The sequence below is a fragment of the Podarcis muralis genome, chromosome 17 (assembly GCF_964188315.1).
Source record: "Podarcis muralis chromosome 17, rPodMur119.hap1.1, whole genome shotgun sequence".
NCBI classification, from domain to species: Eukaryota; Metazoa; Chordata; class Lepidosauria; order Squamata; family Lacertidae; genus Podarcis; species Podarcis muralis.
Genome location: NC_135671.1, coordinates 21542938 through 21570748, shown reverse-complemented (window position 1 = coordinate 21570748; position 27811 = coordinate 21542938). Strand labels below are relative to the sequence as shown.

At 41.5% G+C, this 27811-nt stretch overlaps 1 protein-coding gene across 8 annotated transcripts in view; it reads left to right on the top strand.

Moving 5' to 3' along the window:
* The window catches only part of KDM4C (lysine demethylase 4C), a 197169-nt gene that overhangs the window by 152051 nt on the left and 17307 nt on the right, over nt 1-27811 (top strand). For 6 of the 8 annotated variants that reach the window (XR_013391167.1, XM_077921529.1, XM_028713153.2 and 3 more), the window contains exons 19-21: nt 13886-14071; nt 15760-15849; nt 21625-21795. Coding sequence is in view for 7 of the 8 variants with exons in the window: in XM_077921529.1 (XP_077777655.1) it covers nt 13886-14071; nt 15760-15849; nt 21625-21795 (447 nt within the window). In the remaining variant the exon portion in view is untranslated. The remainder of the gene's footprint in view (nt 1-13885; nt 14072-15759; nt 15850-21624; nt 21796-27811) is intronic. The other 2 variants (XM_077921532.1, XM_077921537.1) reach the window with 1 other exon arrangement.

Below are 27811 nucleotides of genomic sequence, written 5' to 3'. Positions count from 1 at the left end.
TTGGAATGGTCCCTAGGATTCTGGAGGTGGGAGATGAGACTGTACTTTCTGTTGGAAAACTGCAACTAAGAATTATATAGAATGTGCGGAATATGAAGTAGCACAGTGGCTGTCCCCATAGTTTGTTTATATTAAGTACTAGATGCATATAAATTTTACTGAATGAGTATTCAAATGCTCAAAATGCATTTGTGTAGTACATGCAAAACAGGGAAGAGCTCTGTCCTACTGCAAAAATTACTGCAGGAAATCATTTGTGTTGTGCAGGAAATTAGAATCATTAGGCAATTACGGTAGTCCCTTCTGACCTTTTCAAATACCTGAAATACTGTAGAGTATTTACAGTTATTAGAATTGTCGCATGGTGGGATGAGCCTGTCCTTGGGGTGGAAACAGTGAGCTAGAAGATGACCAGCCAGGCTTTCTAATTGGTTCCAGGTGGGTGATGATGAACTGGGCCCAAAGCATAAGATGGGGGTGAGCAGGCCTTCCTATGAACAGCACTTCCCGTGGGAAGATGCTGAAATGAAATTGCATCCCTAGGCATCCAGCTGACCAAAAGTCAAATCAACACTGTTAGGCAAAGCAGCTGTTCAAGATCTACCCCTGCTGAAGAGTCTGCGTGGGGAAAACCCTGGTCAAGGTTGTCTAACAGGATACCTGAGTGAGAAGGAAGTGCAGAGCAATCTGAAAAAGATTGTGAACTTATTGCTGTACCCCGGGGACAGCAAGACTCTACAAAAAGCCTATTAAAATATAGGCCATAAACTGCATTTTAAATTAACATGGGGAGTGGAGACAGCTTGGGTGAGTTCATAATTCCTTGAGCTGGATAAACACAGATTATGTTCTATAGATGAGGGTTTTTTTGGGAAATAATGTGGAATGTCAAAGTATTTTTGTCCCATTGGTAAAATATATTTGTGATATGCATCTTTTTCATTAGTAAGGCTGTTTTTGGACAACTATGATTGTTCTGATAGCTACTTCCAGTTGGCCAAAGGTTTTTAAATCCCTCTCTCTCTCTCTCTCTCTCTCTCTCTCTCTCTCTCTCTCTCTCTCATTTATTACATTTATACCCCACCTTTCCATAAGGTGCTCAAGGTGGTGTACATGGTTCTTTATGTCCCTCGTTTATCCTAACAACAGCCCCATGACGTAGGTTAGGCTGAGAGATAGTGATTGGTGCAAGTTCACTCAGTGAGTTTCATGGCTGAGTAGAGACTAGAACCCTGGTCTCCCGGGTCTCAGTCCAAGACTCTTAGACCACTCTGGCTCTCAGATTTAGACTCAAAAGAAAGTTAATGTTATACAAAAGAGAGACTCAAAGCAAAATAATAATTATAAACCACTATTTCTATGATTAAGTTGCTACATCTGTATTTAAGCACATTAAAGAGGACTTCAAAGATGGTGTAATATACAACACTATTGCCTTCAAGTAGTTAAGCGTTTGGTTTCCCAGTCCAAATACTATGTGAGATCCTGAGATTTTGTTGTTCCCGACAGCCCTCAAAGATTTTGATTATAAGCTTATTTAGTATGAGGTTGGAAGATCAAAGGCAGCCTACTTAGAGATCTATCAGAAGCCAACTTTAGTGCCTTGGGGCAACTTTTGTCCTTGTGAGTAATTATAATTTGTCGGTAAATGTAGATATCACAATAGCTTTAATTGCTCTGTAAAATAATCCCCCCCCTTCTCATATCAAAATGCACAACATACGAATCGTAAAGATAAGTAGATTTTTAATAAATTTGTGAATGTGCATATGTAACAGCTTTATAGCTTTGCCTATTTGGTGGGAAATGTACCAGAGACTGAGATAGTTTTCTTATTGTGATCAGAGCCAAATCCTAACATGCAGACATATTGGCTCATGGCTTTGGGCAGCATTCTCATTGTAGATGTTGCAGGCTGGCTTGTGTCCTGTCAATGAAGAGGAGGGACATTGGAAAGGGGGTGGGAATTGCAGTGTTTTAGATATAGTAGTACAAGAGTGTGTTTGTTTATGTGTGTATATGTACATACATACATCAGATTCTCATATGAAAATATAATGTGGAACCATACTATCTGGCAGTGGGGGCGGGGGGAAAGTTGATGAAAGAAAGTTTAATTAGAGTAAGATTAGTTTATGACTTCCTTCTTTTAAACAAGGAGAAGGAAATGTTTGTGCCTTTCGTGTCCTTCTCAGATATCTTTACCTGAGTGCAAAAGGGATTGTGAGGAACAGACCCACGCCAAAGCAAGATATGATACCAACCGGAATCTTAAACTGAAGATCAATAATGCAAACAGTTACTGTTGCTTACTCTATCTCAATGGAGCCTAGATGTATCACAGGCTGTATATTCTGGTCATCGACAATCGCCAGAAGTGCCTATTTATTTTTTCCATCATGGGAAGAAGCAAACATAGCTAATCAAATTGAAATAGTCCTGAAATATCTCTTGTTGCAGTCCAGTCAATCGTAGCTCTTGACATTAAAAATGGTACTGACAGCAGCAGGAGTTGAGAGGATGGATTAAAAAATAAAATTTAAGAAGTCATGTATAGCTTGCAAGTCTCTTTCCTTCAGTGCCTTGCATCTGGTTCATTAAAATGATTCCAGAATACACCTTCTGGGGTCGCTGAAAGATTTGTAAGTAAAAAGCCACATCCAATGCAGACATTTGCCTGATTACTTACAGCTCAGCTCATTATTCAGTTGTCATTCTTAGCTCCAGATTACTCAAAGCTTTAGTTCCAAATACCTCCAGGGCAGGAGAACCTTTAGGGAATAGTCTTAAAGCTGGCAACTCTGTCAAACACTTGCAGCAGACCACACAGCCAGCAAATCTGAAGTCACTGTTGTTGCTTTAAAAAGAATGAGGACTGAGCTACACTGAATCAAGTGCCAAAATTCCGGTAGTCAGAAATAGCTGAACACATCCCCAACGCTGAACATTTTGTTTATCCTTGAAGCATTTTCATCTATATAAACATAGAGGGCAAATAGATATTTACAATAAGTAAAGTTACTTTGTACGAACCCTCCTCTACAGGCTTTGCACATTACACAGAAGCATTGAAATAGAAAGTGGAAGTTGTGCATTTCAGAATTTCCCCACACGAGGTTCCCAAGTATCTCAAACGTGAGGGAACTACACAATTCTCTCCTTCCATCCAGGATATACAAACCATCTTAATAGGAACAGAATATTTCTAACAGATTAACCCATATCCCATTTGTAGTATTGAATATGCTTTAAGTCGACAGCAAGAGAGGCATACAAACAGTGTATAGGAGGGGCTTGTCACATACATCCAGTAAATCTGAGAAAATGCAAGCAAGTTAACTGGTGTCCTGTACAACACTGACTTTGACACATCCTGGGACCATTAACCCGAAAATTGGCACTGTTGAAATTTCTTTATTGATCCTACTGACTTCCGGGGAGGAATCATGGCAGACTAGATATCTGCTGCTGGCACTCCTGCCAGCAGAGATAATTATGCAGTGACAAGAGGTAATCAAGACATAAATCTTGATTGCCAAACTCCCTTCTGTGCTGAGGAAAATTTATAACCCCCCCCCCCAATAAGACTCAACTTCTAGGTCTACTTCTTCTCCAAAAGAAGGGGCTTCTGTTTCTCCCAATAGCCTACTAGCTATATTGTTTGGACATTTCTGCTTCTGTTCTTAAAGCAGCCAAAAAAACCCACAGCATACGTGGTTCCTCACACTGTGCCACTATGTGCTACACTTTCAGTTCTGGTTAGTTGCAGGTGTCTCACTTTATCATACAGAGCCTCACCTGATAGTGAATATCTGTTAACTAGGATACTTCAACATCTGTTTATATAACCTGCAAAAAGGTAGGCATAGTTTTGCAATTAGAAGACTATTTTACTGTGCTGCTTACATCATCATGCATATAATTTTGCCCACTTTTATACTTATATCCAATATTTTATTATATATTGCAGAATTCGGAGGACCGAAAGGTCAGTTATCTCCTCACGTTGAAGCAAATTTAGGGATGTGAGGAATCCCTTAAGAAATGTTACTAGTCTTATCTAAAGTCTTCCTTTAGTATTCCATAGAGGTGTCAACTGAGCAGGAATCTTCAGCATTTCCTCTCAATTTCCTTTTTAGGTGAAACTGGTGGCAACCATTTTTCTAAGCCTGAACAGTTGTAATTAGCCCCTTCCAGCTGCCCTGGGCTCCTTTGGAAGAACAAGAAAAAGTCATTATAATAATTACTACTGTTATTATTTCTCCTCTTCTTCCTTCACCTCCTTATTGAAAGAACACAGTCTGGTCAACTAGGATACTGCATCCTAAAATCTAAGAGCAAAAACATGATGGATGTAAGATATGTACAAGATATATGGGATAAGAAACAGTTCAATAAAAAACAGATAGCTGAAGCAAATAACCCATGTCATATTGCTTCAGGAAAATGGAAAAGACACCAATGTCACTAGCCAGTATTAATCTGTAGAATGTTTCTGTTTCATCACTACATTTTGTGATCTTCTATCAAGCCATCCAACAGAAACCTTTTTAAAATGTAACCTATCCATTCTGTCCAGTATGCCATTTCCAGTTGTGGAGTCTGTTCCCAAATTTCCATTAACTGCATTAAAACTTTCCATCCTGTTTTTTTTTATTAAAAAAAAATAATAATCCAGTGACAATGAATGAGGTTGTTTGTGTGATGATACTGCCAGGAGATCATTCAAGAATTTCAAGATCCTGGTTATTTGAGGCCTTCTAATTTCAATAAACCATCTGAATTAATTAATGGATCCTATATACCCATCGCCTCCATATGAAAGCGACATTGAAATAACAAGATATCAAAAGTAACAAAACCAAAGCAAAAGCTTTTGGTAGTTTTTCATATTAAATGATGTGTTTACTGTGAGTAAAGATTTAATTTTATACACACTTGTTACTAAGGCCCTCGGAACTCAGTGGACATGTACAGGAATGCACTATAAAATCAACTGCAATTCATGTAGTAGACTAAATATTCAAAGTAATTATAATATAACAGCTATTATTTAAAAACTAATTTTCTTCTGCTCAATTTCTTTGTTTTCCCATCCTATTCCCCACCCCTTTATAAATACAGGCCATTTGTTGCTTCTTCCCATGTCTCAATAAGATAAATGAACAAATTCAGAATATTTTCCATGCCTCATCTGTCTACTCCCCAAGCTGTCAGTGAGCTCATGCTAGAAGTCCACAGCAAGCAAACTGTATTTTAAAATATATAAAAATAAGAATATTGCTTCCATGGTAACCTCAGAACTTTTACTAGATCTGTTCATGTGTCTGTACCCACGTCTGTGTGAATACATATCTTACAAGTATATTCATGGAACTATTCGAATCTTTACTTGAGGCGATTGTGCACCAGTATGTTACTGCAGTAGACATATCCTCTACATTTCCTTTGTCCTGCCTCTTAACTGCCTCTTCCTCCACCATTGATCCATATTTTAAAAAAAATGAAAATCCGGACACAAAGGTTGTTGAGTTTTGTTTTTGTGTTGAAGTTTTTGAGCAATTAGGTATATGGCTGCAAGGGGTTCCATTCATTTCTTTGGTTGCAGTAGGCCCCAGAAGGGTGACTAATAGAGGAGATGAATACTGTCGGGTTAACGATGTTGTTGTTGTTTAGTTGTTTAGTCGTGTCCGACTCTTCGTGACCCCATGGACCAGAGCACGCCAGTTACTCCTGTCTTCCATTGCCTCCCGCAGTTTGGTGAAACTCATGCTGGTAGCTTTGAGAACACTGTCCATCCATCTCGTTCTCTGTTGTCCCCTTCTCCTTGTGCCCTCCATCTTTCCCAACATCAAGGTATTTTCAAGGGAGTCTTCTCTTCTCATGAGGTGGCCAAAGTCTTGGAGCCTCAGCTTCATGATCTGTCCTTCCAGTGAGCACTCAGGGCTGATTCCCTTAAGAATGGAGAGGTTTGATCTTGCAGTCCATGGGACTCTCAAGAGTCTCCTCCAGCACCATAATTCAAAAGCATCAATTCTTCAGCGATCAGTCTTCTTTATGGTCCATGTACAAGTGCAAATTCACTTCAAATGTGACTTCTTACATGTGAGTTTGGAGAGAAATATGAGTAAATCAGGAAGTGAGGCTTGCATACTTTAAAATTCCAAACAGCATTGCCACATACCTTTTTAGAAGGGGATCCAGTAATATTTATTATTATTATTTGACTTTACATTTAGATCTCAATCAATGAGACTTTTCACCCTTCCTTGCTGTTTTGATCATAAGAGTATGATCAGATTGGGAGATAACATGGTTATCTGAATGTGGGGTCTCCTATGAACTGGAAGATTAAGCTCACTTCAAATAATGCACTAGCTTCTCTTCATGGGCAGGGGGGAACTGGGTAAGAAAGGACAACCAAAGCCCATTTATGATTGCTCCCTAGGGAGCATCACAGGGAAGTAAGGAAACTGCTATCTGAACAAGCTCCCCTTCTGGACTATGACTCGTTCTTGTGAAAATAGTTGATGATCCATGGATTGTTCACCTCTAGCAATTCATAAAGGCATCTTTCTTTAAGCCTAACATACGGGTGACTTTTGTGGTTCACTAGAGAATTATGTAGAAATGTGGCACAGGTTTCCTAAACCACATTGTCCACATCACTCATAAAATATTTACATCTGCAATGTGCTTCACTTCAGCAGATAAGACAAATGGCAGTGTCCCCTGCCATTACCCATGTACTTCAGAAATTTAACATTATCCTACCCAGCAGCAGAGAGTATTCACCTATATAATTTGCCATGGCCTCCTCCTGCCCAGAGCATAGGGACTCTGGTCAGTTCCTATTTCAGATCTTTAAGACACATTGAAGCACATAGTTGAAAATGCCACTAGGCCAGCCTCAAGGTAGATGAAATTTTGATACGAATATTTGTATCACCATCAGAGTTCCCTGTCTTGAGTTTGACAAGATTCCTGTTTCTAAATATTTGAACATGCAAGTCTTAAATGTGACTGGCTGTCTCCAGACTCTTTCCATCTCTCTTGGTGGGGAGGAGTGTGTGTGTTTTTAATTTAAATTATCTCTTTTGAGGTTTGTAGGGGAAAAGAAAATATTTATCTTTTAGCTTATTGATATCAGCAGGCAAGCTAGCTAGTCTCAGAAGGATGGAAGGTTTATTGGTTAAGAGATGCAGGCACCCAGTTTGTGATAAAGGAATTCTTTGCATTTTTCCTCAGCAAAGTAAATTGCTTGTAGGATATTGCACAGAACTTAATCCTTTCAGAGCTGCATCTCAGTAAATCTGTTTTAAAATGCTGTCTGCTATTAAATAGTTAATGTTGTGTGTATGTATACACATGTATGTTAAATACAGAGATGAAACTGAATTCCATAAAGAAACTTCCCGGGAAACAGTTCAGAACTGTGTGCAGGATCTCTGTCCCTTCTAAATAGGCTCACTTCTACATAGACACATTTGTGGTCCTGAGTAAATTTTATATATTTGAAGGAGCATACAAGAAATGGGATGGATAGATAGGAATCATAATTATCTTGCTACTTTTGGGGGTGTTTGCTATGCATTTTCATTGGCTACCTGACTATCGATCCAGAACTCATCATAGCATGCATGAGTGGACCTGCTTCGTGCTTCCTCACATTAGATTGCTGTCCAGAATATTATTTTTGCATGCCAGTTGCTGGTTCTATTCAATGAAAATTGCAGCTGGTAGAAGGTCCATGGTAGCATCTCAAGGGGGGAGTTTTCAGCTTAACAGTATAAAAATTCCATGTCCCCACACTATTAAAACTACGCTATTGTGATCCTTCTCTTTCCATGGCATACAGAGAAAGCTGGTGTGGCTGCTTGTCACATGCCATACCCTCCAACATTTCTCCAATGAAAATAGGGACGTTCTATTCAACAACAACAACAACAACAACAACAACAATAATAATTTTATTATTTATACACTTTCCAGCTGATTGAGTTGCCCCGGTCATGGTGGGCGACTTTCAACATATATAAAAATATAATAAAACATTAAACATTAAAAAACTTCCCTGTACAGGACTTCCTTCAGATGTCTTCTAAAGGTTGTTTAGTTACTTATCTCCTTGGCTCGGGGGGGTGGGGCACGTGTCATATAACTCCATACCCTTCAACATTTCTCTGATGAAAATAGGGATGTCCTAAGGAAAAGTGGGACATTCTGGAATCAATCAGAAACCGAGACAGCTTCTGTAAATCTGGGACTGTCTCTAGAAAATAGGGGCACTTGGAGGGTCTGACATATGTTTGCCTCATAATACTTTGAACAAATCTGGAAGTAGGAAGAAGCTTTGGAGGAGAGAGTTTTGTTTTCCTGGTAAAGAGATTGCCCAGGCAAGAAGTTTAAGAAAGAAGAGTTTAAGAAAGAATCACAATTGCATTTTTAAAACCGTCACTTATCCACATTAATGCCTTAGAAAACAATAGGTGCCATATTTAATTCTTAAAAGCCTCTTGCACAGTAGGGTCATATTTTTAATAATAATTCGTTTGAAAGAGGCTATTTCAATTTGTTTATATAAGTTCACTATAATCATTACGTAAATTATCAGCATTGCTTTGGTTTGCAAATTCTGGCATCCTTTTGCTACCGCTCGGAGGATCATCTGTCTGTCAGGAGCTCTTCCTACACTCGAGTAGGACCCTGGTAGAGACACATGCCTGACTGAAAAGTTCTCTCCCTCCTGGTCGATCGTTCGGGAGCTTCAAAAGCTTTCTTCAACCCAAACATCACAGCGACCGATGCCAACAGACATCAGCACACTTAGGGATCCGCAGAGTCTTTGCAGCATGCGTAACAGTCCTCAGCAACTCAGAATTTTGGCTAATCTACTTTATTTAGATATTAAACACACATGGAGCACTGCAACATGGCTCCCTCTCTCTCTAGCATCAGACAGCAAAGAGAGAGAACAAAGGACAATAGTCCTACTTCACGGAACACAGTAACACAAACATCCTGTCTCCGTCACTTCCCACTTTGTGGAGTCAAAACATACACTGCCATGTGATAGACAAAAATCCTATGACGGCAATCATGGAGCAGAAATTCTGACACTGTCAACCTGTTCCTGTGAGTTCAGAATACATTTATGCTACCATCCAATGGGCGATGAAAGCCTCATCGTGGCCGTGCTTAGTGCGGTATGAAGCCTGCATATCACAAAGGAGGTCTTCTATTCTTAACCAATCGCATTGAGGAGCCAATTGGAGTGGGCGAAAACATGGTCTTTAGGATTGAAAGAAGGGGAATCCCAAGAGCGCATTGGGTTTTGAAAATTCATGAAAAACAAAACGGAGACGTCAAGTTCTTGACAAAGGGTGACAATAACGCTGCTGATGACCAAGGCTCGTACATGCAAGGTCAGCACTGGCTGGAGAAGAAAGATGTAGTAGGACGAGCAAGAGGATTTGCGCCATGCATTGGAATAGTGACCATCCTTAAATTTAAGTACATTGTCCTCTTTCTACTGGACTTGTTTGTGTTAGTGCTTCATCAAGAGTAGCCTGCAACCCAGGGAGGCCAGCAGGAGATGCCTTTTGGTCTGAGTAGACAGTGGCGTGTGATGTATGTACGTTTCCTGCTTGGCAGGGGGTTGGACTCGATGGCCCTTGTGGTCTATTCCAACGCTATGATTCTATGATTCTATGATTCACGGTTCCTTAACCAAGTTTGGCTTTTGGCTTTTGTTTTTCTACAGCCATGTAACAGGAGAGTTGATTCCAGTATTTTGAACAGTTTGTCACATTATAGTATTTTTGTATACCAGTGAATTTTCATATTAAAAGTTTTAAGCAAAAAAGAAAAGAAAAGAATACAGTTATGTTGAAATACTCTGGTGGGAGGAAGTGGCTACTTACACACCTAACCTGGTTACTAGGAAGCAGTTATACTGGACGAGAGCATGAGCCACTGCCTTGTGGGTGCTGATTTGAGTAAACCAATGGATAAAAGGATACGCAAAGGAACACGACCAACATGCCATGACTTCAGTCATGTAACATCCACGACAGAAAGTGTTTCTCTACTCATGGGCCTCTCTGCAGGCCAGGTGCAACTTATAGATCCTATTCAAAAAGAAACTAGCAAATTATTTAATAAAGAAGTGAGGACTTATTCCAACAGACTTTGGGAACTGACTGCTTTTAATGAAAGGGCCAGTGCTGTGCTCTTTTTATTGTAATTTTGTGTAGCTTTTTACTGGATCTTAAAAGTTTTTAATTCTATTGATGTTGAACAGTTTTTAATGATTAAAAAACGTTTTTAGCTTTTCTTATTTAATTTGTAAGCTGCCTTGAGCCCCTCTCAGGGAAAAAGGCAGGATATAAATGCAGTGATATTTTTCTAGAAAAAGAAGTGCCATAACTCATCATGAACGCATCCCTTGTTCTCTTGTAATGACTATGGCACCCACCTAAGAGGTGCCGTAACTGAGTTCTGGAGAGTTTCAGCTTTAAAAAGCCCTGGATAAATATATGATGATTGTGTTTAAGGCAGAGATGGGGAACCTGCAACCCTCCATATGTAGTTAGACTACAACTCTCATCATTCTTGACCATTGGCTATTCTTGCTGGGGCTGATGGGAATTGGAGTCCTAAAACACCTGGTGGGCCACAGGTTCTCTATTCCTGGGCTAAGGGGACAGTGGAGCCTACCTTTAATTGGTAGTAATTTATTTTAAGGAATTCTGGTGAGTGATTGCTTGCTGTGAATAAATAATCTAGAAAACATTAAATAATATAACATATTGGATGCTGTATTTTAATTCTCTGACATGAAGAAATTCACTTACCTTTTAAAGTAACAGCAGGCTACAGAGATACTGCAGCTTTCAAAGGCGTATGAAGTCAGCAAGAATACATTGTAGTAAGAAACATTTTGCCTTTTGTGTCAAACAGGAAATGTAAAGTTTATAGAATCAATTGTAAATCCATATCAATTTGACATGCTAACTGCATTTCCCCTAAGAATGGTTTAAATAGGTTTAATTTAAGTATATAATTACAGAATGCTATTACATTTCATTTTTTTCTGTGGCAGTATGGCAAAACAAATGCAATTTCTGCATTTACAGTTTTGCAAAATCCCTCAAGCTCCCTCATTCCTTAATGTTAGAAAATATAATTTAGTAAATTGGTAGGTTTGTTTGTTGCTTGGTCTATTTTTACTTTTCTACTGAGGAGCCCCAAAATGAGGATAATAAGTTGAAACACAATTGATTTGAAACTTAATTAAGACAAGACAGTGTTACTTCCAGTAGATGGTTAAGTTGACAATGATGAAAGTGGTGGTATCTAGTTTGTTCTGGTTGGGACTGCAGTCCTTAAGAAATAGGTTTGCAGCTTGCAGGTGTTATTAGACCTGGCACTACATGGATACTGAAGTGGAGTCCGTGGTTCAGAGCAGTGTGATTGGTGCACAAGTCTGCAGTCTCTTGTCCAATAACAATCTTTCCAGAACAAAAAAAAATTCCTTCCAGTAGCACCTTAAAGACCAACTAAGGTGCTACTGGAAGGAATTTTGTTTTGTTTTGACTATGGCAGACCAACACGGCTACCTATCTGTAATCTTTCCAGAGTGATCCATTCCCTGATAACATCTGGCATGACCAGTCCAAGACATTTTGGCATCGGAGAACCCCAAAATTGGGCACACCTCCTTCCCACCAGGGAGGACAGGGCGAGTGAAGATTGAATTTAGGAACAAGGCAGGGGAGAAAGAGTAACATGGGGATATACTGCCCCCAGGGACCCTGCTGCCTGAGACAGTTGCCTCACGTGGCTGACCCTGACATCTGGGTTAGATTACAGTGGCGTGTTATATGTGGGGTTGCTTCTGAAATAGCAACTGGTTCAGAATGTGGTGGCCAGGCTGCTAACTGGAATCTGCCATCCGAAATAAATTTTGCCAATGAGTAAAGACCATAACCGACTCCCAGTTTGTTTCCAAGCACAATTCGAATTTCTTGAGTTACCCTGTTAGCAGACCATTTGGAGCTGTTGGAAAATGCCCTGGGGTACCCCTTCAGCCCCCGAACTCCGAGTGTCCTCCGGTATGCGCAGCTCTGGAAAAGACATTTGCTTCTTCTCCAGTGCGCTTCAGTGCCATGTATCAAATGATATATGCACATTAATCTTCTAGCATAACACAGCAAGAAGTGGGAGACATCGTAGAGCTAATCTGCGTATTTATTTACACGCTATGTACAGACAAAGGAAGCATAGTGTCTTCTCTCTCCAGCTCTGAGAGAAGAACAGGTCACAAGTAAAAGCAAAAGTACAGTACAATAAGTACATACAGCGGAAGAGATAAGGCTGTCTTCTGTTCCCATACTCTTCCCAGACAGGCATGTGATTTGCACCAATCTCATCTGCATCATCAGAGGCGTGAAATACTAACAGGGGCTTTACAGTACAGATTATCTTGAGAAGTTGGATCCTGCTAACAGAGGGTCCATGTTGTGCTCAGCCCCTGAAACTCTTCCCCAACTGGATTATGGGTGTGGCTTGCCCCGCTCCAAGCTGGTGGTGCCACAGTTATGCCACTGGCCTTTAGCCAATTGGCATCGTGGCAAAGGTTGTGGGTTGGAGGTATCTATTTGGCAGCGCGACATAGGGACCTCCTTTTGCTTCACGCTGCCGAACACTCGCTCACCCACCCATTAATTAGGTCGTGTTTGGCCTTGCTTTGGACTTCGGTTGGTCGCCTGTTTTGGAACAGGGACCGGGTAGGAATTTTTCCCAATGTGGCAGATTGGCTGTGGCCACTTGGTTTTCGCCTAACTCTTAGCAAACGTCACAACTTTGTAAGGTTTGGTGGTTAGGCATTGGTTTAGGGGAATGTGGGGAGGGGAGGTGCGGCCATCACCTGCCCCTCCAATGAATAGGGTATTCGGTTAAAGGAATCCGGGGGTCTGGATCTCGTCCGAAGCCCGGAGAGGGGCTAGGGCCATGCCAGGACCCCCAGGACCCCGGGGGTGAGCACCAGTCAATATACACTGACGGAGATCCCCCTGCTGGTTGTTTACCCTTACAGGCTTCCTGCAGGGTGGGGCAGGAGCCAGATATAGTTTTGATACCAATGCCTAAGTCAATACCAGTCATATTTGTGTATGTGGCCAAAATTTGCCCATTAACATTTAAACTAAATTCTGTCTCCACTGTGTCTTTATTTCCATGAGGGATGGGTTTTGAGGCTCGGAGCACAACTGCCCTCTACCATATAACTACCTTCTACCCATTTGTTTTGAGATATCAGCTCTATGTCTTTTGTCCTCAAAGTTTAGGACAGAATACATACCCAAAACATATCCACCTTGTATCACCTTGCTGTCTTCTAAGTGCAAGAATAACAGTGCAATCCTATTTATGTTTACTTACGTTTAGTGGGGGGAGATAAAACACACTGCCCTCATAAGATGGTTTACATATAGTTGTTGTTGTTTTTTTTTTTTAAAAATGGTATCAATAGCAATATTTACAATGTAAGCACTAATTTGAAAATGTTAATTAAAAAACCAGGCCCCACTGCTATATTAGTGTCTCTTCTCTGTTTATGATGAGTTCAATCTACATAGATAAAATTGCCACTGAACATAAGCATTTAACTGTGTACTAATTCACACAGCTGATTCAATATACACGACGTCTTAGAGCACATCCAAGCTTAACTTCCTTTGGAAAGGCATCCGAAAATGCGTGTGAGAGATGTGTGCAGTCTTAAGAACACAGATGTGTGAATTTAGGCATAGCTGATTAAACAGAAGTACCTGCTTGGCAGCTAAAATGAAGTTAATTGGAAATTCTCCTTTTGTGCCTACAGAAATGTATCTTCTGCCGACAAAGAATTAAGAAAATATCTGGCGCCTGCATCCAGTGTTCCTACGGACGTTGCCCAGCTTCTTTCCATGTTACATGTGCTCATGCCGCAGGAGTGCTGATGGAACCAGATGACTGGCCTTATGTTGTCTATATCACATGTTTCAGGCACAAAATCAGTCAAAATGTGGTAAGGATTTGCATAATTTAATTCCCGTATTATTTTTTTCCATTTTATTCCATGTTGTTGTTTCTGTGTTTTCAAAAACAAGAACACTGCTACTAGGCTGAACCAGGTTAAAAAGATTGCTAGTTCCTGGCCGTCACAGAACAATGAGAAAATGCCAAGACTGTATGGACTGGGTTTGAAAGGCAATGAATGATAGTTGTGTGCACTGGTAAATTAATTTCATAGAAGGAGAGTTACTGTTTTAAATACTAAGCCCAGACAAGTCAGGGCTTTTTGCTCAGTGCTAAGCAAATGCATGCAGTTTGAGAAACTCTCTTCATTGTTTCATTATCTCATTATCCGGAGCTGAGCTCTGGCATTCAAAGCAAGTTCTGAGTCTGAGAAAGGCTTGGCTCAAATTAAATCCACACTATATCACTTTAAACTGATGAACGCAGTCTTGCTCTGAGGTAGGATAAAATTAAGCTGTAGGATTCTACCATTCCTCCTTGTCTGGACACTACATACAGTGTAGAACCACATTCATCGCTTGTGGTCTGCTAAACCCCCTAGATCCCTTTTTACATGTACTGCCATCACATCAAGTCTCTCCCATACCGTAGTCTCATCTGATTCTTCCTGCCTAAATGCGGAACTTCACATTTATCTCATTGAAATTCATGTTGTTAGCGCCCCATTCTCCATCCTGTCAAAATTATTTTTGAATCTGGTTTCTGTGTTTGCAGGTATTAGCTACCCCACCCAGTTTGGTGTCATCTGCAGGTTTGATGAGTACCTCCCCCCCCCCCCACTTTCTGCCAAGTCATTTATAAAGAAGTTAAACAAGACTGGGCACAGACCAGAACTCTGCAGCCCCCCATTGATCATTTCAACTACAACTACAACTATCTTTATTACGGTCCAGAGACCCAACAAAACATTGCAAATCAATACAGAGTTCATACAGCCTACCTCCAGGTTAATCAAGCACTTTGTTTGGAATATAGGGCTCATTTGTTCTTGCAACCACTGATAAAAACTTTGCCACTGCCAACGTTCTAGCTTTTGTCCGGTCTTCCAGTAGGAACCTGACATAGTGAGCCTCTGACTTTCCCGGGAAAGGCACCAGCAAGGGTAGTATCAGTTCAGCCCTCGCCTGCTCATACTTCGCACAATGTAACAAAATATGATTTATGGAATCGATGTCTTGAGCACACAAGCAAAGTCTGTCCTGGTAGGGGACTCCTCTCAACCTACCATCCAGCACTGCAGAGGGGAAGACATTCAGTCTGGCTTTGGTGAAAAGCCTTCGATAGTTAGGTACTGTCAAGTTTTTGATGTAAGATGTTAACTCAAAGACATACCCATATTGAACTCCAGATCATTTCATATATACCAGGCATGTCCAACTGGTCAATTGCGATCTACTTGTCGACCATGGGGCATCCCTGGTCGATCCTGGTCGATTGTGTGATCCTGATGGACCCCCCCCCCAAAAAAGTTCAACAACTCTGAACAATCCTCTCCCCCCAAAACTCAAAAACTTTGGTCAATCTAGTGGGTAGATCACTGTCATTTTTTTTATAGTGGGATTAGATCGCAGTCTCTTGGGAGTTGGATGTGCCTGATATATACAAATCACAGACTTCCTGATGACACCATCTGTGTAGCCAGTCATTCACTTGCACTGTATTTTTGTCTCTTCTGAGGACATGACCTTCAACAAGGAAGGAGTGATGAAAACACCACCTGTGTCCCAGTGTCCTTCACCTTTCTACTCAGAGTCTCAGCGATTTGCAGTAGGTTTAGTGCCATGCCTGCCATTGTTACTTGTTCCCACATGTTTCAGCAGCAAGGGATAAAAGTCAGTGGGTTTGACGAGACTTTATCATGTCAAAAGGGAACTATTTCAAAGGCAGATTTTCTAAGGACTGTGAAGTTGACCTTCTTTCCAAGGGCTGAAGTGCCATAACATGTGTTATTTATCATAGGTCTTCCAGGACCTATATAATCACTATAAAAATAACAGAAAAGGTTAGCTTTCTGTCCTCATACATAGGAGGCAAGATAAAACTTTATAATACTTATTCATAGTATTTCATTTCCACACAGAAGGCCAAGATTACCTTTCTTCTTCATTGTGATTTGCTGTGGCTCATATTTTTATATGACTACCTTAGTTCATTCATCGCTCATGTTACACAAAAGGAACCGCGCTGTCCAAACCGCAGCTTGCACAGTAATCCAGAAAATGCCACAGATGTTTATCTAATCTAATTCAGTTCTTTGCATAACAGCTGTCCCTCTGATCAAAAATTGCGTTCTTTGCATCTATAAATTCTTAGGCTTCTGTGGTAGAAAATCTTTTTTGGAACATGTTTATCAATAACACTTCGTGTGAGATACATTTTTCCAGGAATGGGAAATCGACAACTCTTAACGCGCTCTCCACGTTGGGGTAAATTACTGTTTTCTGAACTTTTAATGGCATTTTAAAACAACAACAACAAACCCAAGCACAATCCACCAGCAGAGGACTACACACAGCATCTTTCGCCACCAGTGGCAGGGCAGCACTGACTTTCCAGGGCAAACATAGGTCCATGAAAAATGGGAGCAGATCCACAAATCCTTAAATGACTCACTAAGAGTCAAGTTTTCAGGCAGATGTCTAGAAGGGACAGTTGCTAGCCTGGTGCCTTTCAGCTTTTTCAGGACTACAGCTTCCAGCCAGCACAGTGGGAGGGCACCAGGTTTGCGAAAGCTGCAGTGAGGCTGAAGGCAGCTCAGCATCGGCTCATACCAAAACAATCAAATTATATTCACGATGAATTGGAGTAAGTGAACATTTCACCCATGAGAAGTTCTAGACTTAGGTTATTAAAACACACGCACATTTTTATTAGTTTTTATACAAATACAAGAACCATTAAACACTTACCCAGCAGTACATCTAATGGTGTTTGTTTTATCCATGGACTCTAGACATAAACTTACACATTCCACATTGAAACATATTAGATTCAGGTTTGAGGAGTCCCTTGGCAAAGCATCCTTTGGGGGTCCCTCTCCTTCATCATTGGGCCTTGCCAGGCTTACCTGGTGGTGGTAGTGTTCCAAACAGCAGTGGGCAGCTGGGTCTAGCTTTAGTTTTAATTTCATACCATGTCACAGAGCAATGCTATGCTAGGGACATTGCGGAAATGTAATGGTGGCTAGAACCAGTTGACTGGGGTACTGAGAATGCCAAGATGGGGTGGGGCAGGGCAGAGTATCTACGTATGTGTTGAGGCCCTAGCAGCTGCCCAAGGATGCCCTGGCTACAAGTGTTACTGACCACTGCTGAATTCTGTACCACTTCTGCTTTTATTTCCTGATATATAGTTCATTATAACTTACCCCTTTCAATGCACAGGGCTGAGAAGTGAGAGGGGAACTCAGGATCTGTGGACATCAGGGGCCCTTGACTCTTCTTGGACTGCTTGCTCCATTTTTCACCCGTACAGCAAGAGCCATTCTGGTTCCAAACCTGGTTAGGCGTGGCCCCTGGTTAACCACTGCAGATACAATGCCTAGCTACCACAGTTTCATGCTGGCAGGAAGAGAATGGGGTCTTTGCATTTAAGTAGTACAGGGCAAGGTGTAGGTAATATTAATTTCTTCAAGGACACACCTATATATACAACCATAATTCCACAATCAACAATGGAGTATTGATAAAGGCCCATCTTTTTAAAATCAAATACTATGTATTGCAGTGTTAAAGCAATGAGACATGGTTTAATCCATGTTTCAAAGTATTTTGATATATTCATCTTGTAAGTACTCGCGATTTAGTTCTCCGAATGTATTGAATAGTTTGCTGCTCTCAAAGGTTACAATCATTAGGTAATAAAGGGCAGGTAATCAGTCTGCATATGTCACATTTTTTTTCAGCTAAGTAGATTTCTAATTTTGAAACATCTTCCTCTCTAAATCAGTTATACATTTGAACATTTCCTGTTTTCTCTACATTTTATTATCTGGCTATAGCCATAGGCTTTATTAATTTTGGCATATACAGTGGTACCTCAGGTTAAGTACTTAATTCGTTCCGGAGGTCCGTACTTAACCTGAAACAGTTCTTAACCTGAAGCACCACTTTAGCTAATGGGGCCTCCTGCTGCTGCCGCGCCGCCGGAGCACGATTTCTGTTCTTATCCTGAAACAAAGTTCTTAACCTGAAGCACTATTTCTGGGTTAGCAGAGTCTGTAACATGAAGCATATGTAACCTGAAGCGTATGTAACCTGAGTACCACTGTACACAAAGTGAAATGTGCTACATGCAGTGTGTGGTACAAATTGGTGAGTGGGTTGATTTGTAGTTACCTGAAACGCATTCCCCCTTCTTCGTCTTACCTTTCAACAGGTTATAAGTGCTGCAGTGCAAGCAGCAGAGAGAAAGGGAAGACGCTCTCTCCATTTATCTCCTTTCTCAGACATTCCATGCACCGATTAGCAGCCTGCTGGGTGATGGAAACCAGTGGCTCATGAGAATGCATGAGACAGAGATCTCCTTGGCCTGGCACACTGCTACCCTGTGCCCCAGAGCAATGGAGAATGAAGCAATGCTAAAGCTGTTGTTTCTCACTGTATATATCATAAGGCCCTACCCAAATGTAGCAACTGGTTTGAAAATGTGATGAGCCCTTGGACATTTTTGTAATAGATACGAGCTTTCTTTAATCTACGCTTTATCTACTGGGAGCTGATACACTCATTTTGATTGCAAGTGGCGATTGCAGAAGCCTGTGTGGCACTGTGACACATGCTAATGATTCCATGCTTCTGAAACTGGAGGCAAAGCAGGTACCTGCATGCATCCTCAAGACCGCTGTGAGCCATGATTTTCATCTCCAGTTCTGCAAGCAAACCAATGTATATCTGTGCATAGGATTTTAGCAGCAGCAAAAAGATCTTTGGAGTTGTATGTGGCTTTCAGAGACACCTTAAGCAGAATGACTATAGCATTTTGACAGTCTGTCACTTCAATAGGATGCTGCTGCTGCTGCAACCATTTCTCTATTTAGTGTTGGTGGTAAAGGCGTCGGCAATACTGTTCTCAGGAGCTCTTTAGGGAATGCAAGAGGCATTGCTGAATGTGTGGCTGGTAAGAAGGACTCGCCAAGCAAAGCCTCTTGCATTGTCTCCTTTCAGATATGAAGGTGGCATTGACAGCCAGATGGAATGGATGATAGGTAGATGTGGAGTAAAGCAGTGGGGTGGGAGCTGGGACTTAGCAAGAGAAGGGAAGCAGCCAGGCCCATACAGAAGGGGGGGGGGAGCCAGGCACATTTGCCCCGGGCCTTGATGGGGCTAAGCCAGGGACCAGCTGCTTTTTTTTTGTTTGAGTTTATAACTTTATTCTAACAAGACTCCCGCCCAGGCTTCAGAAGTCGCTGCAACCTCTGCACAGACCTGGAAGCAGCTGCAGATTATTAGGAAGTGGGAAGAGAGTGAAAAACAAGCCAGATGGAATAGCAAAGCCAGAACTCTCTCTCACCCCATGTACATTTCATATGAGACCTGCTACACTGATGGTCTGTTTACTAGCCCTCAATAAAACACTTGAAACAAGACAAATTATATTTTATCAATTTCAGTTAAAAGCTCACCTACAATGCATCACGTTTTCTGTGCAAGTTCTTGACTCTAGAAGCAAGCGGCTTGGGCTAAGGGAGATGTTTCTAAACAGTTGCTTTCTGACAGTTGTGGCTGTGGCAAAGAAGGCCTTCATTCATCTGTTTCTTTCATAAAATTTATACATCACTTGATTGTTAAAAAACAACAACCCTCAAAGCAGTTTAGAAAAGATAAAACAGTAAAATCAAGAAAAAATTGCAACCCTACTTTAAAGTACAGTGGTACCTCAGGTTAAGTACTTAATTTGTTCTGGAGGTCTGTTCTTAACCTGAAACTGTTCTTAACCTGAAGCACCACTTTAGCTAATGGGGCCTTCTGCCGCTGTGCCTCCCGATATCTGTTCTTATCCTGAAGCAAAGTTCTTAACCTGAAGCACTATTTCTGGGTTAGTGGAGTGTGTAACCTGAAGCGTATATAACCTGAAGCGTATGTAACCCGAGGTACCACTGTTTAAAAAAGTTAAAATGCTAAAAGAGATTAATATTACTTCAACTTTCTTTTTTTTATAGTAATATTTATTAGTTTTCCAACAAATTAAACACAACACTACAAAAAACCAAAAAAGAAAAAACATACAATAATACAATACAATACAAAAAATAAAAATAAAAAACACTGCAAAACACTAACATACAACTAACAAAACAAAACAAAAACCATTTAAAACACAGTCCAATTTCAATATTTTATCCTTCTTTCACTAATTTCCACGACCTCCTCACACCTCCCTTTTTGTATTCCACTTCTATTAATTGTTTCAGCAATTCCTTTCCATCTTCCTCTATTTTCTATCCTATAATTGTTTTAACACATTCTAACCTTATTTTCCTCTTTAATGCTCTAATAATCTATTTATACTTAATTCTTTATAACATTTCTACTAAAGCCATGTAACTTCATTCCAACATTTTTCTAACATTCATTAATTTTACAGTATTTCTGTAAATAGTCTTTAAACTTTTTCCAGTCTTTTTCCACTGACTCTTCTCCCTGGTCTCGGATTCTGCCAGTCATTTCCGCCAATTCCATATAGTCCATCAACTTCATCTGCCATTCAATATTACTTCAACTTTCTAAGCACCTGGGTAGGCTTGTCTAAACAGAAATGTTTTTAGCAGGCACTAAGAAGAGTACAGTGAAGGTGCTTGATCTCAATAGACAGGGAGTTCCAAAGTTGTAAGTGCTGCTTCACTGAACGATTTCATAAATGTGGAACGGGTATTATGTGGCACCTACAGCAGTGCCAAAGGGACGCGGGTGGCGCTGTGGGTTAAACCACAGAGCCTAGGACTTGCCGATCAAAAGGTCGGCGATTCGAATCCCCACAATAGGGTGAGCTCCCGTTGCTCGGTCCCTGCTCCTGCCAACCTAGCAGTTCGAAAGCACGTCAAAGTGCAAGTAGATAAATAGGTACCGCTCCGGCAGGAAGGTAAACGGCGTTTCCGTGCGCTGCTCTGGTTCGCCAGAAGCGGCTTAGTCATGCCGGCCACATGAACCGGAAGCTGTACGCCGGCTCCCTCGGCCAATAAAGTGAGATGAGCACCACAACCCCAGAGTCGGCCACGACTGGACCTAACGGTCAGGGGTCCCTTTACCTTTACCTTACAGCAGTGCCAATTGAAGTGGTCATGTGGTCACATGTACGGTAAGGTGATCTCGTAGTTGTAAGCTGGTCTCAATTTTTAAAGGGATTTATATATCAATAGTAACACCTCAAACTTGGTCTGATAGCAAATCGGCAATCAGTTGAGTGTTTCTGAGCACAGGTCTTTCATGAGTCCTGGTCATCAGACACAAAGAATCCTTAGATGTACAGGACCCAGTGGATTGAAACGAGTGAGACAAATTTTGTGGCTGATATAACAATGTGTGTTTAATTCTTGCTTTCTAGAAAACCAAAGCCTTCGAGAAAACGGTCTCAGCCGGCCAAACTGTCATAGCGAAACACAGGAACACACGGTACTATAGCTGCAGAGTAAAAGAAGTTACATCTCAAGTTTTCTACGAAGTCATGTTTGATGACGGTTCCTTCAGCCGGGACACCTTCCCTGAAGACATTGTGGTAAGTATTTATTTTAAGAAGCTGATTTTTATTTTTATTTTTGAAAGTTAAATAAGGAAAATTGAACAATTTCTTCTGACCTTTCAACAGGGATAATTAACTTAATATTCTGCTCGTGTTTGTTATTTCTCGCTGCAGAGAATTATTACTTTCTCAGGGGCTTCCCAACCTTGTTTGTTCTAATTAGTATCCACCATTTCGTCAAATGAATCAAAACTAATCTTCCAAAGTCTTTTAATTAAATAAGAAGTATGTTTTTAATAAAAGATATTAGAGTGGGAATTCCACATATTGTAATGTGTCTCTGAGAGATAATATTACAAAATTCCTTGATGAATTGAGAAAAAGCCCATGTTCAAATATGTAATAGGCAGAACGGTTCTCATGAATCTAGTATGATGACTTGTTTACATCTTGGATGTGTCTGTAAGATTCCATTGCCTAATGATACTAAATCAGAAGGGAAATGGCATTGTTTGCAACATTTCACAACATGCATTTCAGTGCATGTTTAAACCAACATTTTATTATAGCAATTAATCAGCGCTTCATGTTCTTATATGGTGCAGTAAATCCAGGGTGATTCTGCCTTTCCTTGCATGTAACACAACTTGCATGCACTCTGGTATTGTGGTTGGTCCCTTTGCACTTTTCTCATCCTGGGAGTGCTGCATCTTGGGCTGACGTCTGGGCTCCTGTCAAAATTCTTCAGGCTCCATTACATCAGTCAGACGCTGCCAGGATATGGCAGCAATACATTTATTCCTCAGGCAGGCCCTCTCCCTTTCTGTCCCTGGTGCTTCGGAAAAGAAAAAAAAAAGTTGCAAAGCTGGCTTAGCATCTGGTTTCAGATGTTTAAAAATACTGAAAGGGTTTCTGAGCACAATTCAAAGTGTTGGTCCTGAACTTTAAAGCCCTAAACGGCCTCGGCCCTGTATACCTGAGAGGGCGTCTCCACCCCCATCGTTTAGCCCGAACACTGAGGTCCAGCTCTGAGGGCCTTGTGGCGGTTCCCTCACTGCGAGAAGTGAAGTTACAGGGAACCAAGCAGGAAGCCTTCTTGGTAGTGGCACATGCCTTGTGGAATGCCCTCCCACCAGATGTCAAAGAAATAAACAACTACCAGACTTTTAGAAGACATCTGAAGGCAGCCCTGTTTAGGGAAGCTTTTAATATTTGATGGATTACTGTATTTTAATCTTTTGTTGGCAGCCTCCCAGAGTGGCTGGGGAAACTCAGCCAGATGGGCGGTGTATAAACAAACAAGCTATTATTATTATTATTATTATTATTATTATTATTATTATTATTATTATGTGGACTTCAAACTCCTAAGGTATAACAGTCCTGAGAGCCAACTGTTGAACTCTTTAGCCAGTGCAGAGTATGTGATTTTGGGCCGTTGTTTTTGTGATATGCATGATTGATGAGTCATCATCTTGGAATCTTGCACATTATCTGACAGTTGGGGTCTTTTGGATGGATTTGTATATAAACAATGCTTTTTTCAAATATCTGCTGTGATTTCAGGCCCACATTTTGGTTTGCTTGTGAAGTCTTCATGAGGTGTTAGAAGACTAGCCAGTAAAGATGTCTACCTCTCTTGCAGACCAGTCCTGTTTTGCTAATCTCCATGTCTATGTGTCATATTATCCAGGGAATCTCTCCTAGGTATCTTCTAGAGCAGGGGTGTCAAACTCAAATTCATTGGGGGCCGCATGAGCAGTTTGGTCACCTTCAAAGGACCGGTTGTATCTATAGGACTCAATATGCGCTCAATATAAAAACAAGTGGAAGTTTCCTGAATGCATGTAAAATGGAGGTTTCCTGTGTAGAACGGCCGGCGCCGCTAGAGGGCAGATGTTCTCTGGCTTGTAGTCTGCCGCGCATGCGCTGAAGAGGCAGCTTTCTTGTGTCAAAAAAAAAAAAAGGGGGAAAAAAGGCGAGAATAAAAGGTGAAGGCTGGCGGCCGGTGGCGGCTACACGGGCCACATGACGAGGTCTGGCGGGCCAGATTCAGACCGCGGGCCTTGTGTTAGACACCCGTTCTAGAGGAACTTCTGTCAGTTGTTTGTACACATTCTTGTGTAAGAGGCCTATGAGCTCCAACTACAATGAATAAAGATTGCACAGGTTTTATATGGTCAACTCGGGATTTGAGTTGTGAGTCTAGTGCCTACCTAATAAATGAAAAAGGCTGCAGAATTGTGCTCACATGGTGGGATTGACAGCAAAGAACTTCACATGTGGCGTTCAGTTTGTAGATAACAACTGTAGGAAAATTGAATGCTATTGACATTGAAGAACTATAAAGAGAATTAACTATTGGAGGCAGGAAGATTGATGAGACACAACGAAGAATGAAAGTGTTAGTTTGGCTCCACTGTCCTAATTTGGCAGACAGATAGTACTGTGGGATTAAAAAAAAAAGTATTGGTCATGTATTTTCCTTTGCTAATTGCAAATATAAAGCATAGAACATGGATAGCTGGAGCTGGATAGCTCAGTTGGTTAGAGCACGGTGCTGATAATGCCAAAGTTGCAGGTTCAATCCCCATAAGGGACAGCTGAATATTCCTGTATTGCAGAGGGTTGGACTAGATGATCCTCTGGTTCCCTTCCAGCTCTATGATACTATGATTCTATGCTGTAGGCAGGGAGAATCACAACACATTTTGTTCCCTGTACTGTCACTGGATAGAGCACAATGAAATTGGCCAAGGTGTTACGATCTTCAGGCTAGGTCAGTATGCTGCAAGCCTGCTATCACAAATGTCCGTCTTCTCTCACCTGTAGGTATGCATGCTGATCTCTGCTGTTGTCTTACAGTTGATTTCAGGAAGCAAAGCTGCCCTTCAAACATTATTAGCAGAGATTATACTGTTTTCCTTGCTAAGTCCTTACTTATAAAAAGGTCTAATACCTTTTTTGGAAGTATAACGCTCAAAGTGGGGCAGTTTCAAAGCAGTGTGTGATGGATTTAGCTGTTCACCTCTCACTGGTGATAAAGGAAGCCGTGCAGCTAAATTCCTGCTACGGCCCTTTGAAAAGCTACTTCTTTGTTTGGAATATTATAAAAAGCATCATTAATGATTGAGGATGCCTTGATTTAAGGAACATTGAGATATTACACATATGAGACTATGTTCCTTAGTGGAAGTCACCGTTTTCTTTCCACCTGCATCAAAGCTTGAGCTGTGGGAGAGAGGAAAACTGCTTACCACCCAAGTGGGGTGGTTTGATTTGGTGCTAAGAGGAAATGTAATCAGGCCTGGATATGCCTCAGTGCTTCTCAGATAGTAGAGGAACAACATATAATTGTTTGAAGCAAATGCCAAAGAACTTTCAGATTCCGTAGAGAAATCTTTGTGTGTTTTCATTAGATAATATACCTGTAGCATCAGTAACAGGAAGGATTCCTCCCCCCCCAAAAAAAACCTGCCTTCCTAATCCGTGCAATGTGCATATCAGGTGTTAGTGCCACTGGGAGGACTTATTCATCAAATTTTGTGCGACGGCAATGTTGCTGCCTATTGAAGAAGCTATTTCTCTAATCTGTTTCCCTGTTCAGCTAGCTCACAAAGATAGCAAAAGCTTTCTGCTTTACGTGTTCAAGCCACTGCACAATTTCCGTTCAGTTCACAATTGCATTTATGGGAGACAAGCCACCATTTCGTGTCTGTACAGCCTCTGGTAAGATTGCTTGCAAGGAGAAAGAAGGGGTTTTGAAGAAACTGCAGCCTCCCCCCCCCCCCCCCCAATTTTCAGTTCCTTGGTTCATACAGGTCAGGGAAGACACTGTCTTTGTTTCTACTGCATGTTTTGAAATTTACAGCAACGTTTACCAAATCCAACAGTCCAACTATGTTAAGCATACCTATTCAAATCAATGAGAATGAATGCGTCTCCAGCTTTCCCTAAGTTATTTTTAACTTGAGGAAGTATGAATAGTATTTTGGTGGTTTTCCAGTCATCCCTGCAGAGGAAGAAACTTGACCAGAAAAAAAATCAGATGTGGATTGTGTGTGCGAATTCCTCTAGTTCTCAGCCGCTATATCCAAGACCAGAATAGTTTGCCCTTGTAGATTAGATCCTGAATTCTGTACATACAGTTCTGAACATTACTCCCTAATATTTTCGGAAGAGAAGCATGTAGCAATAACTTTATCCTGTAGTCTGTCCTCACATGCCCCAGTGGCTTGGACACTGACACACAGAGAGAGGGGTCAGCTGTGCCAATAGCACCAGCCCTGACACAGCCTGAGTTGAGCAGCCTCGAGCCATCTGAATATGGGTCCCCCAACCTGGAGTCCCAGAGATTGCATCTCCTGAGCCAGATCCCTCCCCCACCCCATGGAACCAATACCCCCTATTCCAAGAGCCAGAAATAATGAAATATCAAGGAGTGTTGAACTCGAGGGCTGCTACTTTAAGAATCTCCATTGTCCATCAAAAGGAAAGGACCTAGGAGAGGTAGGCCCAGTAGCTATAAAGGGGCTCAGTTTGAACTCATTGCCTGTTGCAACATGTAGTCTCTTCCCTAGGACATGTCTCTGACAGCTTTGGCTAAGTCCTAACTCCTAATCTCTGAGTAAATACTGCCCCTGCTTGCCAGTCATCTGCTCTGGTTGCCTGCTTCAGAATGCTGCCTGACCCACTTCCTCCAGACACACTGTGGTTTTTTCCATGCCAGGACTGAACACAGGTCCTGGCAGTATTCTGAAGGTGCGCACCGACCCCTCTCGCTCTCCAGGCTTCAGGCAGCTAGCCGCAAGCCTTCAGAGTGTGGTGGGAGTTCCCGCCGGGCTCCGAAGGCTTGCGGATAGCAGCCTGCAGCCTGAAGCCCGGGGAGCGCAACCTCGCCTTCTCTTCTGGACGCAACCTCACCTCTGCTCCTGGACCCGTTCTGGGGGTTGGGGTCAGGGGAAGCTCAGGCTTCCCCCGCCCCAGCCCCGCGGCTAAGAACGAAGCCAAGACAGCTAGTGGGATCCATCCCGCTCGCTGTCTTGGCTTCTTTGCTCCTTGGGGCTGGGTTTTTTTTTTAATAATTCCCCCCCTTTATTTTCCCCCCCTAAAATCTAGGTGTGCCCTATGGTCCGGTGCGCCCTATACAGCGAAAAATACGGTACCTATTTTTCCCCACAGGAGGCTGCTTTGTGTATTTAGCATATAAGCACCAAATAAATATTCAGGAAGCTAATAATAGTTTACAAGTTAATAATAGTTGGGTTGCCATATTACAAAAAGTGAAATATTCCAGATATGTGTGGGAAATTCCGGGCGTATGGCAACCCTAGTTTCCCGAACTTGGGTCTCCAGCTGTTTTTGGACTACAACTCCCATCATCCTTGGCTAGCAGGACCAGGGGTCAGGGATGATGGGAACTGTAGTCCAAAACCAGCTGGAGACGCTAGTTTGGGAAACAATGGTTTATACCATGACCCTTATTTTAACTCATATTGAGAAAATGTCTTTGGGTTGATATCAACCACAGTGCTTTCATAGTCAAAAGTGACATTGGAGTCCCAGTTTCCAAAGTCCACACTGTAGCACTGTTCACTGATCTACAGTGTTGGTCATTTAAGGGTGTTTAGAACTGGAGTCTAAACCGTTAGTGAGAAAATTGCGGCTGGGAGCTAGTGGCCTGGCCATGGACACTCCATTGCATTCATAGTCAAGGTACAGTTTGTATCCAGGTTTCTCAGGACCCTTGAGCCACATGTATGTTAGAATCATACATAGAACTGGAGTCTAAAGCCATCAGAGAGAAAGAAAAGAAGATATTCCATTTCAGTTTATAAAACACTAATCCTGAAATATATCTCATTCTTTGGACTGTGCTTCATTTTCAAGTCTCTCAGGGGATATTCTAAATGCCCACGTGTTCTTGTTCTGTGCAGTCTTAAAAATGCGTGTTCTGTGGAGTATATAGCACTGTGCAGTTAAACTCAGCCTGCAAGTCACAGCAGTCAAAAACAGTAATAAAAGACATATTACTACATGACTCAGGCTGTCA